The sequence below is a fragment of the Lates calcarifer genome, linkage group LG10 (genome assembly GCF_001640805.2).
Source record: "Lates calcarifer isolate ASB-BC8 linkage group LG10, TLL_Latcal_v3, whole genome shotgun sequence".
Taxonomy (NCBI): Eukaryota; Metazoa; Chordata; class Actinopteri; family Centropomidae; genus Lates; species Lates calcarifer.
This window is the reverse complement of record NC_066842.1, coordinates 22,746,867-22,765,698: the sequence shown is the minus strand read 5'-3', so window position 1 is coordinate 22,765,698 and position 18,832 is coordinate 22,746,867. Positions and strand designations below refer to the sequence as shown.

Below are 18,832 nucleotides of genomic sequence, written 5' to 3'. Positions count from 1 at the left end.
TGTGATTTCTTATTTATTCCTGATAATTTTGTTTTCGTTATATGCATTGTCATTGTGGTTGGTCTTATTTGTAGTATCTCAGATCTGTAAGATATAAAATGGCTTCATATTCATCCTCTGTAGAGAATGGACCCCTTGGGCCTACATTACCCACAATTTAACTCAACCACTGACAGCACAGTTCACAGATTCAAGTGACCTACAGAGGTATGATTAGCTCACTTTTTTCTTACTCCACACCCCTCATTCTTTTCATTTTCAAACTTCTAGACTTAAACTCCAACCAACACTGACTCATCACTGATGGTAATTTGTCTTTTTCACTCAGCTCTCTCTGGAGCCACGGCTTTGCACAACTACTTTCACATTGTAAACACGCTGTAATGTATAACATAGGGAGAATTCCCCTTGAAGTTACATGCCAGTCTGCTCACATTGGCTAAGTTAACTAATTTCGCTTGAGTTCAACTTTGGCATGCATGTTTGTGCCCCTGAACAACTGCCAACTATCTGGATAATACTGACCTTTGTCAGAATGGAGAAAACTAGAGAATCCATCCAATAGTCATCCATAATCATTCTTGATATGACCACCAGATGAGGCCAAAGTGAAAAACTGCTGAAATCTTGCAGGGTTTATTTTAATTCCTACACAGTGTGGCGTTAATGCCACGACATGTGTGAACCATGTACATGTGTGAACCATGTACATGTACCTTAAAGGAACAACAATTTCGAATTTGGTGGTTCCATGTGCTGTCGCTTATTGTTCCATCCAACAAAGTGTAATGCGCACTACTACTGCCTTTAGGGAGCAGTAGAAGGACTTTAGACTTTTTCATATGTTCATTTAAAAAAAGAAGCTCCATCATACTTTCTAATTTTTTTTTTTTCATCTGGCAACAATTTTCTTTTCTCTTGTTTTCCCCCTGAGGATAAAGTGCAAATTCATGTGTTATTCCAATAATCTCAGAGAGTTGAGTCAATACCTGCAAGCATGAACACATCTCCCACCACCAAAAACTAGAAAACCAATCACTTCAGTGTTTGTATCATAAAGAAAATACACCTGGAGCTGTTCCAGTGGGTTCAAATCATGCCAGCAAAGTTTGATCAATAGAGTAGAACCATTTAGAAGATTGGAATTTTGAGGTTTTGAAGTTTTTAAGGGCACTTTGGCCTTTATTCAAGAGTGGACAGGTGAGAGGAAACAAAACGCAGAGAGAGAGGTAAAATGACATTAAAAAGGCTTGCAGCCAGAACTGAACTGAGAACATTAATAATTTATGGTATGTGTTTTAAGCACCAGGATGCTCTGGAAATTAACATTTTTTTCATGAGGAGCTAGCAACACACATGTAGATTGAATTAAACAGAATTGTGTATCTCGTTAGAATGCTAAATAACTGAAAATTGCTTAGTCAGCAATAACCATGTGTTTTAGTTTTTCTTTTTGTTGCAATTTTTCAGAGGGTTGTTCATCACTGCACTGCTGGCATCTCAAGGATATAATGAAACCTGCCAAAACATTTGGCTACAGTCACCACAAGCACTTCAGCATAAAAGGCTGAATAAAAAAGCTGAGGTTAAACTGAGCTAATTCTTTTTCATTCAGACTGTCTCCTTGATAGGCAGAAAAAGAATAATTGCATTCTTTTCTGTGGAGTAATTATAGATTGAATAGACTAAATCCACCTCACTCATGGGTTTAGTATTGGTTATGGGCTGAATTCAGTGATGCAGGTTGATTTCATCAGAGGTGATGTGCGTCGGTGCGCTAGGGGGTCTGAGCTTTGGCTCCTTATCCAAGCCTAATAGGCCAGATCAGCCTGTGAATCTGTCACCCGTCCTCTTGGATGACGGCCCCACTGGAGAACTAATCTCCCTTGGAACCTTGGGAAACTGGGAAATAACCCCAGAGCAGTAGCTGTGCTAACAAGATTTGGGAAAGCTGGTGGTGAGTGGAGGTCACATGCCCTCTTTCCCTCCACGGTTCCCAGATGCCAGGACTTCCTGTCAGGCCAATCAGGTCGCCTGCTCACATCCTTGACAGGCAGTTGAAAGAGACACCGTGGCTGCTCTGAGCTGAACCTGGAGCCCGTCTCAGATTAATCAATTCCTCCCTCATCATATGTCCTACCAGCCTGTGCCTCTCCCTGTCCACTTTATCCATTAATGTCTGTGGCCTCATGAAAGGCTAGCTATACTACTGCTTCCCCTCCTCTCTCACCTGTTCACATGTCCCATTCCTTTCATCAGTCCTCCTACATACTTCCCCTTTGTCCCCTCAGTGCCAAGACTAAAATGTGTTGCTGGCTGATTTTCTGATTTGCTGAGTTCACATGACTCAAACTCCAGTCATGAATAGGATGACTTTAGATGTGACTCGACAAAATGAAAAAAAGACTTTTAACTTGTCTCTGATTTTAATGACTCAGCAGCCTAATGTTTATCATTTTCACTAAGTATGGTGTTTTAGCATACCAACATCTGCTAAGCACTATTATGTTCATGTCATATCAAAGTTAGCATAATTACCACCTTCCCACTACAAATAAGTAGCATTTACATCAATATCAAAGTTGCAATGACAACCAGGAAAGTCAGTTTTTTCCTGAAATATCCAACTGGACACATGAGGGTGGCATGATGGCAAATCTGGAGATCACCAAAGTCAGTAGTATCCTTTATCATTCTAGGCCACAGCTGTAGATCAAGCCCCATTCATTCAGTTCTTCTTACATGTTATCACCATATGTAATCCTGGTGGGTGGCGTTCTCCTACTCAAAGAGAATTTCTGAGATTCATTTGCTTTTTCCCCCCGTGCCTTTAAATTATAAACAGAACGGTTATGAATGCAAATCAAGAAATTACATCCTGTTTCTTTTTCCCTCAGAAAGCTGGCTTTAACCTACAGGGTACAATAATCTGTTACCCTGTGACTGTACAGCAGGAAATTGATTTGTGTAGCTTTTTCATTTTCATCCATGAAATTAAAAGTCAGAAATCCAATTTCACAAGTGAAATATGATGACGTTTATGCATTTTTTTTGGATTAACTCAAATAAAGTGTTTTTGGCTTTTGTACCACCAAATCACTCCTGTGCGTGTAATTAAGTTGATGTTGATGTGGCCACTTCTCCACTGTTCAGAATTTTCCACTCTGCTGAATAATTCTGGCTGCTTCATGTTTACTTCTCCTTCCAAGCAAAAACAAGCTTGCAGAACGATGAGTCACACAAATAAACATTCTTTGTGTTGACATCAAAAGTGACAAAACTGGTGAAAGCTTTCACAGTGGAGGGGGACAGGAAGAAAAAAAATGTGCAAGTAACTCTCCTCTATGACAATAATGGAAAGGCCTCTGTGCCATACAGACTCTCTCTCAACCACCTAATTCCTGGCTCCCTCTTCTCTTACGTCTGGCTTTCACTGACTTGACTGCATTTGATGGCCAGGTCAGCCGGGACACAAGACATTCTGGCCCCAGACTCCCAGCCCTCCCCCCTGACACCCTTCTCATACCTTTTCCTCATCCCCCTCTCACTCTCACCATTTGCTTTCTCTGTCCCCTCAGATTCTTCCTCTGTTACATCTCTCTCTTTACTTTATGTACTTGAATGTGACGCTAAGACAAAGCTCCTCATCTTTGCTGCTTTTTACCGTTTCACCCAGCTTCTCGTTCCCCCATTTTCTTCTCCCCCACCTCCACCAGATTTGGTGGAGGGTCAGGGAACCTGACTCATATGCACACCTCCACACACACTGTACAGTAAATAAACCAGTGGATTTTTTTTTTCACCTCTAGAAACACAAATGCATCACCATTTAAAATATTTAACAAAAGGTCCCTACAAAATATTTCTTCATTTAGAACACATGTTTATCGCACTTAATTATTAAACGGCCTAATTCATCATTCATTATTAGATCTGATGGCAGTGTGTGGTCAAACTGAAAAAATATGGCAAATCATTTTGATCGTGAGTGATTTGAGAATCAAGGAGCTGCCTTCAGTTACTGTAGAAAATATCACGATTGAGCTTCAATTAGGTGAGGGGGAAAAGGATATCAGAGCAATATTGTTATGATAAACGCTATTTAGCTAAGGTAAAATAAATAAAACATTTCAGTTCAGTTCAAAATATTTTAAAGCTGTCTGCCACTTTTCAAAGCATAGTTTGTAATGCAATTGCCTTGCTTTCGATGCCTTTGAGATTAAAACGACACCTTTTTTTGTGGACTCCACTGCACCCTACTGAGGCTCATGCTTTAATGATATTTCCGGACCGAAAGTCCATTACAAGTCTCTCGTGGTTAGGTTTAGCTAGATTCATTTCCGAGCAGCACCTGAAGTCAGCATCAGGCACTTCCACCCCCCCACCCCTCCCATCCGGTTTACCTTGCTCTGTGAGCGGCGCGGCCCACAAAGTACAGCAACGCGCGCGGGGAGTAGTTGGGACCCGTGAGCGTCAGTGTATCCCATCGTGAAGCATGGAGGAATTAGCCAGAGAGAGCATCAGCCTGCTGGCATCAGCCTCAGCTAAGCCCCCGCTGGACGTGGCCGCCGGGCCTCGGCTCGGCTCCATGGGGGCTATTTTCATCATGCTGAAATCCGCTTTGGGCGCCGGGCTCCTCAACTTCCCCTGGGCCTTCGAGAGAGCCGGGGGCATCCGCAGCGCAGTCACCGTGGAGCTGGTGGGTTTAAAAAAAAAAAAAACTATAAGTAGAAGATTATACGAAGATATATCTACTTTTAAATGACTGTGTTTCTCTGCATTGCTGAGTCTTGGTAAATATATGAAAGCTGATGCTGCCACACTGCGTTTTAAAGGTTATTTCTCTTTATATCTGTTTTATTGGAAGTTGGTTGTAGGGAGATGCATCTTATCTATTGAAGTCCACTGAGATCAATTAATTAATTTTCAATTGTGATCTGATCCACCTGACAGGAGAGGCCATGTGACCTCAGCACATTTTAGATTTAGATTTTAACCTTATCAGCCTGACTAATCTTCAGGCGCTCACCTCTACAATGGTGAAACTCAACAACCAGTCTCTCGCCCTCTTGGATAACCCCGCACTCATTGTGCATTGCCTTTTGCCTTTTCATCCTAGTTGGTCATCATTTTGACCCTTGAAATGAACTAGATTGGACCATTTATGTTTTAGTCATGTGTAAAAAGTTCCCAGACTCTGTAAATCCCAGCATCAGTTTTTTTTTTTTCTGTCTCCCATGGGGGTGTGGGGAAAGTCTGCAAGAGAACCTGTTGACTCCAGCTTTTGAGTTTGTCTGGAGTGGAATAGAAGTGAAGCAAATCATGCTCCTGTTTCACTTCTTTTTGCATAGTGCTGCAGATCAAGCCACTGTCCCAGAGTTGGATAGAAAATATAAATCACTCTTATTCTCTGTCACTACTCGCCCTGGCTGTTTTCTTTTGTGACTTCCATTCTGTCTTTCTGGATAAATCACAGAGCAGTAGAAATAGAGCAGTTCCATTATTTTTTTCACCTGTTCTGTTTGAAAAGTTTTCAGTTTAGTGTGTATGCAGTGTGTTAGTGTGTCCTTGCTTATCATTTGTCTTCCTGTGGACTTTCAACAAAATATGGCTTTTATAGTGTTTTAAAGTACATTATCTATGTCCTCTGCTTTGTATCTCTTTTAATGTCGAGTAGGACTTGGTTTTCTTGTTGGCTGGTTGTTTCATGAGCTAAAGAGAGTTTTTTTTCCCTCCAGCAAAAATTCTAAAACACAGTTCAATGACCTTGTCCTTTCATATTAAGTGGCAACATAAGCACTCATTTAATGTTGTGTTGCAAATATTCACTCTACCTCTGTCTCTGTTTTGGTTTCTACAAACTCTTGAGAAGAATACAGTATGTCTGTTTAGGTGCTAAATGTTTGACTGGCTGTTCGATACCTCTGTTCGTCCACCTTTTGATCCTTTACAGGTAGCCTGCAGTAGATGCATTAGCTTTTTTTGCTTGACACAAGTGTCTCCAGGAAGTTGGACTGAAACATACATTTGCTGTAAAACCAATAAAGCACAAAGTTAGCTAAAAGAGGCTAAAAAGCATTGTAGAGCAGTAGCTGTGGCCTTATGCCCAGTGGTTTTATATGTTGATTGTCATTATGAGCAGCCACTTTCATGTCGTAGTCATTAACCCAGTGTCATCACAAACATTAACGCCTACATTTGAAAGAATTAAATATCTGATAAAATCAGGAAATAATTGCTAATTGGCTCTGTTTTCTGTTTCTTTTAAATTGAGTACAGTTGAGTTTGGCACTGTTCAGACAAAATAAGCAATTTGATGCATCATTTGGGATTTGGAAACTTGTGACAGTAAAAGGACATTCAACTATTCATACTTTTAACAATTAATTGAAAATTCTAATATCTCAACTTATAAGGAAAATACATTGTGCTACATTAGGAAGGGAATTGGGAGTGTTTTACATCCTAATTTGTCCAGATGTTCCCACTATACTATAGTGATCTTGAATACTTGACTGGACAGTGGACAGGAACTTTAGACTTTTGTCTGTTTGTGTTCCAGTTTGCTCCTCTACACTCCTCCAAAGTCACTTTCCCCCTCATTTCTTCTATAGACCTAATTTGCATAATTGCTGCCATTTGATACATCCATGCTGCAATGACTGAGTCCAGACTTTGACCATGTAGCTGTTCAGCAGGGATCTATAACCATTGTACAGTTTCTCCATTCTCTCTGTTTAGCTTGTGTAGCTGGTTTTCATATTGTTATTGAGGAAACACTTTATCTTCCACTCCTTTCATTAGAGGGCAGTAAGTCACTGCTTCTCAGCATATTAACCCAGAAGACAGTGACATAGCAGGGATACAGAGGTAACCTCTTGGGCTGTGAAGATTACTGCTTGGCACACTACTTACACAAAAGTTTTAAAGGCTTTGAAAGTTTTGACGGTCACAGGTGGCCATCCTCATCCCTTTTGACATTATGTTATGACAGCTGTGGAAAATACAAGCCAAAACAAGATTATACGGTTAAGTTATCCGTATCTTTTCTCTGTCCCAGGCCTTCACCATCAATCATTAGTGATTTCACAAGGGCACACAAAAACATATATTTGCTTTTTGATTTTTTTGTATTCCTGTAAGGAGACCTTTCAAATAGTTCCTGTCCTTCTCCTGTCTTGTTTTCCATAGTGTTATTTTTCACTATGATCAGTTTCATTCACAACAGTACTTTTCATTAAATTGACTTGTCACTGTGCTTTAGAGCCACAAAATGACTCATCCATCCAAGCATTCAATAATTGTATTAGTGTCACTTGTGTTATTAATCAGAACTGGGTGCCAGAATAACAAAAAGATGTGAAGACCAGACCAGACAGTGGAAAATGTAATTGTAAAGAAAAAAAAGGAAAGTTCATTCCATTCATTAAAGCCTCTACTCATTGTGCAGGATATAAAAGTTTTGCATCTTTGGCACCATCCAGTGGTCAGGCCCAGTGGTCATTTGTGTGTGGAAAAACCAGCACAATATTTTCTTTAACATTTTTAAAAAATATATAATTTAACAAGCAAATACAAAATTCTCAAATGTTGACTCTTGTCTAAATACAAGCAGGTGAAGCAGGAACTTTGCCTAAGTATGTAGAATAAAATGATTGTCTTGAGTCAAGACATGTCTCGGCTAACGCTGGTCAATGACAATGTTCTCGCAATCAGTCCGCCACTTTGGTCCAGACAGAAATCTCAATGACTGTTGAATGGATTGGCACAGATTGTGGGGCAGATATTCATGTTTCCCTCAAGATGAATTATAATATCTTTTGTGATCCCCTGACTTTTTTTTCATCTAGTGCCACCATCAGACCAAAAGTTACATTTGTCTAATTTGGTTTATGAATAAATATCTGCAAAGCTAACCAACATTCACATTAGCCTGAGCTGTACCTTGTATTTAGTGCAGATCAGTAAATGTTAGCATGCTATCATGCTAAAGCAAGATGGTGACAATAGTAAACATTGTTATACCTGCTAAACTGTCTTCAGCCTCACAGAATTGCTGGTGTGGCTGTAGAGGGATTCAGACTGAAAGCAGTACAGGACAGGATTTTACAACTGGAAAGTTACCACGCCAGCAGCTATTTTACCTTTCATCTCAATGATTGTGAGGTAAACGGTAGAAATATAGTGTTCAAAGTAATCGTCATGGAATGTGTGTTTGGACATATGAGGGGTGATTGATAAGATCATGTGTCTAAGATAGAGGGAGCTGAGTTAAAGAGCTCTCGCTCTCTTTGATGCTGAAAGTTTGAAGTTAACTTCGGTGGTATCTCTGTTTCGGGTCATTGAAAATTGCACACAGCAGCGGTGATGTCATCTTCACTGTCAAAATGGCAACCACTGAGCTCCTTTTTCATCTTGAGGACGAGGTAGTAGTGTGAGGCTGCCAAATCAGGTGAACGGGGAGGGTGTTGGATGAGTTTGAATCCAATATTTGGCGAATGACTGCATGAAGGACCGATGTTTTCCCAGATAGTGCTGACTTGCAATTATCTGCAGAATCACTCAGAGGGTTCAACTGCATGTGCATGTAACAAGAGCTCATGTTCCTCTACCCTATAGGCCACAAACTTCAATCAATCACCCCTTGTGCTTGATCAGCCAATGCAGCGACATGTCATGTTAGTAAAAGCAACTAAAAATATCGAGAAAGCTTAGATTTCATTCTTTGACTTTAGTGATTTATTCTTTTACACTTATTTTGAATTCAGTCAATTTACGAGGCCTCTCTTCTTGACACACACGAAACAGCCCAAATTGTAAATCCACAGTGACAGATACTGTTGCCCTTGTATCAGGTCTACCACATTTAACAAACAAAAAAATGACAACATTGCTGAGTTGAACATGAGGTCAAAGATTGAACAGATACCCTGTTCCTCTCATATTTCCCATATGCTCCGTGCTTAGGTGTCCCACCCCCTCCATCTACCACTGTGGATCATCTTTATCTAATTAACCATAATAGATCAGAAAATATTTTAATTAACATGGTTGTTAATAAATGAGCCAAAAGCGGTCTATATGGTCAAAGCTTCAGAGTGCACACAACAGATATAATATGAAAATGCATCCTCTCTATCTCTGAGCTTCATGCTTCTGCTTTCCTTCTTCCACTAAGGTCTCTCTGGTCTTCCTGGTCAGTGGCCTGATCATCCTGGGCTACTCCTCATCCATCAGTGGCCAGTGCACCTACCAGGCGGTGGTGAAGGAGGTGTGTGGACCAGCCATTGGTCAGCTGTGTGAGATCTGCTTCGTCTTCAACCTTTTCATGATCTCTGTGGCCTTTCTGGTCATAGTGGATGACCAGCTGGAGAAGTGTAAGTTAGCAAGTCAGATGAGCCTTAGCACTGAATATTTTTTTTTTGTACTTTTTGTCAGATCCTTAGTGTCAGTATTCAGTTCTGGACATAACCCTTTGAGTTTCAACAGAGCTGTAATGGAACCCATGGTGGTGTTTTGTTGTGGTGCTGGTGGCTGATTATGATCTCTCCCCTCATGTGTTGGAGTGGATGACTCTGCTGTAACCTTGCTTGGCTTATTTTCTCCTCTCAGTTAAAGGGCAGATTTCTGCCTGTGGGTTGTCACATTGAATGCAACCGGATAATTCAGATTGTGTTGAAAAGGTAGCTGATATTTGGCTTTAAGAACTAAATATAACATCACAGTTGCATCATAGGAAAATAAGAACAATAGACTTATTGTTACTATATTTGGGGCAGATACAGTTTGCATTAATGCTCGTTTAATTTAGCTTTTTATTTCCTTACTTCACTCAATTTTAATTTATGTCATAATTTGCATGTCATGTCTGTGTCTTTGTGGGTGTTTGTTCTTGTTTGTTTCTTTGTTTGTGTGTCTTTCAGTGTGCGGCTCCTTGTATGAGCTGGTAACTGATTTACCAGAGTCAGAGATGCCGTACCACTTCTACACCGACCAGCGCTTTGCTCTAGTGCTGCTCTGTGTTCTCCTCATCCTGCCGCTGTCCATCCCCAAAGAGATCAGCATTCAGAAATACATCAGGTCACGTGCTGCATGTCTACACACATGCAGTTTAGCACATACTGGCATAATTATCTTCACACCTGTTCTATCACTTTGATGTTTTAGTATTTATGCTAAATATGTGTGAATTTAGTTGTTTGTTTTTTTTAAATTACAGATGGTGAGTTTTATTTTTTACATTAAGCTGTGTTTCATTCAGTCATTCATTCTGTCCAGAAGGAGATAATTTACCAACTCTTGGCCTGTTTGTTCATCTTCATTTATGATTTTTCTGCCCTCCTTATTTCAGTGCTACAGTCAAGGCAACATTTCCCTTAATATACAAAAATGTAAAAATCTGATGTGCAGGTTACTATGAAATATACAGAGAACATTCATGCTCTCCAGAGGATGAACCATCTCTAGTTTGGTGCCTACTGTAGCCCAAAATGTCAAACCTACATATGCAGTACCTCATAACTAGGAAGACTGCCACTGGATTTCCCAAGATAACTACAACTTCCTATGTGGCGATAAACCAGGAGGATACTAGCCTTTGTTCATAGACATTCATAGGACACATGGATAATACACAGTGCATTAACTCAAGTGAAAACTTGTGTGTGTGCTGTGTACAGATAAATGGTTGACATGACCCCACTGAAGGCACTGACCCTTGTGGTCAGTTTCCAGTAAATCCACTCATCCCTCGTACTTTGACCTAAATATCCCAGTGTTGGTCTGATTTCTGTCTGAAGCAGGCATTTTGTCTCTGTCCTCTCACAGTGTTCTGGGTACCCTGGCTGCAACCTACCTGACTACAGCCATCATCATCAAATACCACACCATGCCTACTGTTCTGGTTCACATCACCCCTCTCTACAGCAGTGGGTATGTGTGTGTGTGCGTGCGTGTGTGTGTGTGGAAAGGCTAGTGAACTCAAAATTGGTCTTGAGCGTAGGTGTGTCTGACTCCAGATTGGCTCCATCAAGAATGCGATCGATTATCAGTGTAGTCGTTAACTCATCTTCTTTCAGTCCTTCAGGTTTATGTTTTTGTTTTATAAGCTGTGTCGTCCTATTTGTTTTGTATTATTTTAAAGGGATAGTTAAATATGCCTATGTGCTTTCTTGTAGAGATTTAGATTAAAAGATTTCTGAGTAGGGATTCTCCTTTTTTTCCATTTTCACTTTTTTTTTTTTTTTACGTTTTATAGACAAAACAATTTAGAAAATAATATACTGCCCTATACTGGACAAATATTCCCATCTAATCTACACCAAAAAGAATTTGAGTGTTTTCCAAAATATCAAAATATTCTTTTAAATGTTCTTGGGTTTGTCTTGGTGACCACAGATTCTTTACCTATAAATTCTCTCTAACCCTGTTTTAGCACGTACAATGGAACCTTTCTGTTGTATAAAAGATAGGTTTGCTCATTCTGAATCAATTTTGCTGTGACTATATGCTTAGCAGTCTGTGTTTACTGCTGTCCGCATGACTGACGCCTGAAACAAGGTGTGTAATCTGCCTTTACACCCCAGTTGTTTTGGTGGAAATGAAGAAAGAGAAAAAAACATGAAAAATAATTATAACAAAATGCTAAACAGTAGGACTTTGTGTCTTTTTTTATAAAGTAAACTTTGTCTTCTAGGCCGTCTTTTCCATGTCCTAAATCAACTACTTAGTCCATGGTCCTGAGGTTGCTTCCAGGAAATATTGATGTCATGAGTCTTATCCATAAATCTGCTATGAATCCAGGCCACCAGGACAAAGTAGATCAAACCACTCAGCTCTCTTCTCTCCTTGAACCCCTGTGTCACTGTTACAACACTGTGCCTGCCTCACTGACTTACCTCTGTTGTTCTTGTCAGCCGTGCACCTGTGACTGACAGATGAACACTGTAGTAAAATGTCTCTAAATGCCATGGCATTATGAATGGTGCCCTAATAATAGCTTATTTCTTTCTCCTTTTCTTCTCCTTGTGGCATTTGTGAACTTCAGACAGTGACTATCCTGTGTGTCTCCTCTCGTCTGTGTACAGGATCAGCTCCTGGGCCTCCATGTTCAGTGTCATTCCGACCATCTGTTTTGGTTTCCAAGTAAGTGCAACAATATGAAATGTGTTCATGTAGGACCAGTCTAGACCTGATTAACATGTGTGGCCATGCTGTGGTAAGGCTGCAGGTCACTGACAGCGCTGTTAGGTGTGGGAGGGTTTATGTATGCATGTATGCATACATGTATACTTCAGAACAGTTCAGTTGTGGTTGCACAATTGCAAATGCATGTAGCGTTCAGTTCACTCCAATTACTAAAAGGCTCATTCACCTCTTAGTGCCAAGGTTTTGAGATATCTGTCTCAGAGATTTCTGCCTCCATGCCAAAATAATAGAGGTGGTGGAATTTCACATGTGGGATTGCTGTCACTGTTTTAATAAGTCAAGTTCAAATGAATTTGTAATAACGCGTGATTGTTCTGATTTATTTGAATGCAACCCATGTAGTGTTATCCACCAATGGGTGGCAGGCCAGCAAGTGAGGGCTCAGATGTGTTATTGTTGAGCCAGCAATTTGTCATGAAGTTGGAAAGCAGCCCTGTCTTTCTGTATTCCATCTACCTAAATACTTTGACACACTGCCTCTCAGATGCTTTAGTGTCATTAGTATCTAGAATGTCTTTGCTTGCAGGTGCTCTCCTCCATTTAGTTTTTTTTATTAGCTTACTATGCCAGTAGCAACAAGGAGATCCTCTGTTGGACCTCTAGTCAGACTATTTCAGTCAGTCTATCCTTTGTCAAACAGGTCACTACAGTTCAAGTGCAGAATGTTATTCTTTTTCCCTGTTAATTGAGTCTTAATGCAGTCTCTGCTGGTTGCCTGGCAACTTCAAAGTAAGGACACAACATGACCAGTGTCAATCAGTAAGCTTTAGAGATGCAGGTGGGTAGTTTATGGTACGTTTGGACAGTGCCAGGCTCAGTGTTTCAACCTGTTTCCCCATTCTTAATGCTAGCCTCATATTTACGAGTGGTATCATTATTCTCAGCAAGGAAGCTAACAAACGTATTACCCAAAATGTTGAACTAGTCCTTTAATCGTGGTTGTGGTACCTCTCAGTCATTGGCTGCACTCAAAACAGTCAAAGTTAAAATTTTAACTCAAGGTTCTTGGCTGTTTTGTACACTGCTTAGCAAACAGCAGGGAGGATCTGTGCAGAGGAAAAAAAATCAGCCCACATACACAACAATGAGGGCAAGTGGTAAAGGTGTGTATCTGATGTTATGGTGTGTATGCTTTACTCTGGATAGTCTAGACCTCACTTTGAATAGCTTCCAATGGAAATATTTTCTGCAGAACAAATACCCCTGTGAGCAGTGGTTACAGTCTGTGGATTACAGACAGAGAGTCTGATTCTGGAAAGACAAGAAAAATAAAAATAAAATTCAGTATCATTTTACAATGCTGTGAGCACCACAAACCCTTACCTCATATACCTCCACTGCACAAGGCAGAAATCTCACATATCTCAAACCCTGGACAAATAAAACCAAACCTATCCACATGGCAAGACCCCAGTAGAGGCATGTGGCTTAATCTCATGCCTCAGCATATTTCTTTTTAAGGTGGACATTGAAGTAATATAATGTGGGTATTCTTAATCTTTAGGACCTGAGCCCTTAGAAAAGAGTGTTTAAGTGTAGTGTAAAGGTCAGCAGGCTGGCCTGGGGCTGCTGTGCTCCACAGGAGCTCTGCAGAGTGAGCTTTTCATATCTACTAACAGTACGGGAAAAAGATCATTCTGTCAATCTAAAGCAGGGCAGACTGATGTGTAACTTCCTAAGTTGCCAAGGTAACCCCTGAAGGATGCTGGGGAAATCTAATAAAAGGAGGAGAAAGAGCCAAAGGATTGATGCATGTCCTCTCCCACAAACACACACAGACATGCTCCCTCAGGGTGAGTGATTGCAGTGCAAAGGGTTGAAAAGCGACTTGATGAGATCCTGAGAGCAGTGGGGGGAGGGCAAGGCAGGAGAGGGGAAGCGAGATTTAAAACCGTACAGTGGCAGCTGGGATCAAGTGGGGACAAGAGTCTGTATCCTGACCTCTATGATGGTTTAACATGGCCCATTGTGCTGCTCCGAGCCCATAGCTTTCATTTAATTCCCTATCTCACCCCAGTTCATCACACCGACAGAGAGAGAGATCAGAGAAAATAAGACCTTTGGATCTTCACTCTGCACCTGTGAGCTTCAAACAGATGAGAAGAATCCAATGTTGGTGGCTAGAGAGACACATAATCTGTCTGACCAACCACTAGTCCCTGTTTAATGTCCTACTTTATTGTCAGTAGATCTATATTTTTTTCTGAATCTGCTTTTCATCCCAACCAAATACTAAAGGTTAATATTAAACTTAATCTGAGTGGAGGAATGAACACATGAAATGAGCTGCCATAGTCATCCGTTGATTTTAAAAATCTGCACCATCTTGGATTATGTTTGTACGCGGGTGCTGCTCTACTTTCTCGTCTTTGTTTGTTTCAGTGCCATGAAGCGTCCATCGCCATCTACAGCAGCATGGAGAACCAGCGGCTCTCTCATTGGGTCTTTATCTCTGTGGTTTCCATGATCTTCTGTCTTGTCATTTACTCCCTCACAGGTCAGAGAGATTTCTGCTTTCTGTCTCTTCTACCCTCTTAATATACATCCACGCTTTCTCCACATGTCTAGTGCAATGTTGGCACCAGAAAAAAATATCAGGTTGTGTCATGAAGCAAACTTTAAACTCTTAAAACAGAGCTTCTTACTAACAATGGAATTCCAGGTTGGCACGGTGGATTTAAAACAAAATGTTTAAATGAGATACAAAGGTCTGTATAACTATTTACACGTTATAGCCTTAGCCTCACACAAGACATTTTTGAACCATTTTTCTTAAAAGTCAAAATCAAGGAAGTTGGACCCTGAATATTATGGGATTTTTAGTTCATCTAGAAGCCAAAGAGATTTAGTTGCACAACTGAGAACTGGTATTCTTCCTCTGGCCATTGAGGTGGACGGGGTTCAGAGAAATTCTTGAGAAAACAGCTGTGAGCAAAGTGAAGCTGTGTTTAGGAAAAGTGGAAAGTGAATCCATTTTCTTTTGTGCTGCCATGAAATGCTTGACAAAGAATATATTCTGGTGTACAGATGAATACAAATTGGAACAAAGTATTCTTAAGTTAACTTTTTTACCCCCCAAAACTGAAAAAGTATTCATTTTTGAGTACATGTACATGTTGTTTGTGAAAGTAGTTTGAGTTGATTTTATATTTTTGAACATGCACTGAATGAACAGAATTTTGGATCTGGCTCATATGAATTTGTAGTGTCTGTGGGCTGGGATGTATGCACAGCACATTATAAAAAACCTACTCCTTTATTCATTCATTTATTTACATGTCACATTTAATAATTGTGTTCTATTAGTCAAATTGTATGTGTTTAAAGCATACTGCTCCACAATACAAACTCTATTTTACCGAACTGATATACCCACATAATAAAAAGATGGTCTGTCTGATGGTATGTTGCTCCAACCTTGCTACGTCTGTGACTGAATGTCAGATTTGACTTCAGACACACTGTAGTTGTTGCTACGGGAAACATAACCCCTCTTTCTCTGTTGCAGGGGTTTATGGGTACCTGACATTTGGAAAGGATGTGAAGGCGGATATTTTGATGTCGTACACTGGTGATGACATTCTGATGCTCATCGCCAGACTGCTTTTTGGAGTATCCATCATCACCATCTATCCCATCATCCTGCTGCTGGGCAGGTCTGGAACGCGGCATTACTGAAGTTAGATCACTCCAGTGGCATCTTTGAAAAAAGACTCCTTAATGTTGCTCATTATTTCACTTAAGTTTTCCACATGATTAGTATTATTTAATATTAATTTGACCTGATGTGTAAATATGAAAGATTAGACACACCCATTTCTGTACGTCAGGTCAGTGATCCAGGACCCCCTGCTGAGTTGGCGGCGGAGGCGTTATGGTGTGGTGACAGTGGAGTTTGAAGGCCGCAGCCGCTATGCTCTGACAGTCCTGTGGATCACAGTGACGCTACTCATCGCTGTGTTTGTACCAGACATCAGCAAGGTCATCAGTGTCATTGGAGGGATCAGTGCCTTTTTCATCTTTATCTTCCCAGGTAACAATCTGGTCACAAATTCAGATTCTGTCAAATATATTGCAACTGTTATACCCTGTGTTTATGTTTGGACAGGACTGTGTTTGATGTTTGCCATGCAGTCTGAGCCAGTGTCCTGTAAGACCAGGTGAGAAACGATGTAAATGTTAATGCAATGTAAATACACAGTGATGATCCAAAGAAATTCTCGAGCGCTTAACAGAAACATGTAGTTTTAATCTGACAAATATTTTTATACATGTGCTAAACTTTCAGTACTATTTTTCTCCCTGTCAGGCCCCTTGTCTGCCTAGTGCTCTGGGCCAGATCAAGACATGTGTACAACATATGGCCAGTTACTGTGTGTATTCATGCTCCCAAGAGTCTTTTCTGAACTCTCATCCTTTCATGTTGTGCCTCCCCCAGGAGGGAAAAATAAGTGTACAAGGAATCTCTGTCGATCATCAACCTACATATACAGAATACAGAAAAGACACTATGTACAATATGTATCCATCTGCTCATGTACATTTTCACAGACACTATCTGCTCAGGTCGATATTTCTGCTTAAAATATTAAAATCTAACATGCAGATCAGATTGATATTTTCTGAGCACGTTCATTCTTCCCTGAGGGTGAACCCTCTCCATTTTGGACTCTTGTTCAGCCTTCCTGTGGTGTGAGATTGTCAGCTTTGTTTGCTTGATATCTCATAATAGAAAACAAATTTCCTCTGATTTCCATAGATTTTTCTGAACTCGTTCATGCTCCCACTGGGTCCAGACTTTTTCTTAACCTTTATTTGAATGACCCCCATGTGTATTCATCCTCTGGGAACCATGAATGTTGACAATTTTGTGGAAATCCATCCAATAATTTTTTTGATATTTCAGTCTGGACCACAGTAGTGGACCACCTGACACTGCTGAGCTGTGCTGCTACTGGCTAAAAATGACACTAATAAGCTTAGTAGGCTGCTGTAATTGAAGGTTGAAACTTTCAAATTCTTAATTGCTACACCATCAGTCTGAGTGTCTTAAACTGAAGGAATGATACATTTTTTACTGACTGATTTTAGAAATGTTTGCAATGTGTGCCTCTTGTTGCATTTGTGCTTGTTTGCTTGGTTAATTAGTTACCGTCTTCTCTCCAGAGTTGTCCTCACAGTTTGGGGAGTGGTAACCCTGATCTGCGGAGCCTTCATCTTTGGCCAGAGCACCACCATTGCTGTCATGCAGCTCCTCGGAAAGATCTGACTCTTCCATCTCCCTCGCTGATCCAGGTACTTTCGTGGAGACAGATCAGAACTTGTACTTCCCCTTTCCCCTCCCCGAGAGAGCCCATGTTGAATTATTGCCATCACTCTTAAAAAAAAAAAAACAAACAAAAAAAAAAAACATGACCCCTGAACGATCAAGAGGCCTCTCAAGACTTGCAACCATAGCCTTTAAGATAATGGACTAAACTCTATAAAACTACCCTTCCCTCCTTTAGTGTCACTATATGTTAGTTTCACTTGGGTTAACTGTTTATTGTTGAACCCTCATGACGAGGCCTGTGTGCCTCCTACCACGCTGAGATGATCTGATTGAAATCCTCAGGTATTTCTGCACTTTGTTGTATTGTAGTTGAACTTCTGTTGTCACGTGGGTTAGTATCACCTGCCTGTATTCAGTCTGTGGGTACGATGAAGAGCTTTAGACTGAGAGAGAAACATAAAAATTGATAGAACATTGTGAACTAATGTGAAATTAAAACATTAAGCATAGTCCAGGAAAGCTCCTTTTTAGCATTTTTTTTCATCATTTGCACAGGCTGCATGTTACCACGGGAACGTGTGATGAAGGATGTCTGATTGGGAATATTTACAGGACCTGGTTGTTTCCACTGCCATACAAGACTGAAATAATAGGTTGCTTGAGGGTCCACACAAGGGGTAGGGAGAGAGGATATTTTCATGTTTCTGTTTATGTATATTTGGATGAGTGTGTAAATAAGTCATGTTATATCTATTTTGTATGTTTAAAAAGAAGAGCAGCTTTCTGATATAATGATTAATTAGTAATGATGTGAGTAGTTGAGTTAATAGTGAATACCGGGTCAACAAAAAGATAACTGAGTGAATAAAATAATTTTTATATGAAACCTTCATTGAACGCTTTTTGTTTTGTTTGCTGTTTGAGTGTACATGTGGCAGTTAAAAAAACACCAAAGGCAGTGTCATGTTTGAACTACAGCCAACATTACACACACACACCTAAACCTCCTATTCCTACATTGTAATATGTATTTTTTGTTTTATTTTGAGAGTAATTTAACTGTCAATGCATTGTTTGAGCTATAAACACGTTATTGGCAAATAATGTATTAGTAATGTATTTTTCCATATTTTCTTGAGCCTGGAGGGAGGGGCTGTGGCCCAGGGGAAGTCAGTCTTGTCTTAGTTACAGAGGAGGTAACAAGTGCTCAGATGTTGTTTTAGTGTGAGTGTGTGTGAGTTATTGAGGAACTCTATTTGTATTTGAACTCTTGTAGCTTTTGAATTGTTTTTTTTCCCCCTTTCTCTAACATAGTTTTTATTTTCACTGTAAATAGTCTTCACTGTCTGCACC

The 18,832-nt window shown here is 40.2% G+C and overlaps 1 protein-coding gene across 2 annotated transcripts; it reads left to right on the top strand.

Annotated features, from left to right (window-relative positions):
* Window positions 1-4,392: 4,392 nt before the first annotated feature.
* Window positions 4,393-18,365, top strand: slc38a8a (solute carrier family 38 member 8a). 2 transcript variants are annotated; one of them, XM_018703589.2, is made up of 11 exons: window positions 4,393-4,699; window positions 9,179-9,377; window positions 9,924-10,080; window positions 10,828-10,932; window positions 12,087-12,144; window positions 14,590-14,704; window positions 15,716-15,863; window positions 16,038-16,240; window positions 16,316-16,367; window positions 17,374-17,502; window positions 18,035-18,365. In XM_018703589.2, exons 1-10 carry the CDS (start codon window positions 4,496-4,498, stop codon window positions 17,474-17,476), a joined length of 1,344 nt encoding a protein of 447 aa, XP_018559105.1. In that variant the 5' UTR covers window positions 4,393-4,495; the 3' UTR covers window positions 17,477-17,502; window positions 18,035-18,365. The 2 variants fall into 2 exon arrangements, with proteins under 2 accessions (XP_018559105.1, XP_018559104.1); XM_018703588.2 differs by having other exon boundaries at window positions 17,374-18,365.
* Window positions 18,366-18,832: the final 467 nt, after the last annotated feature.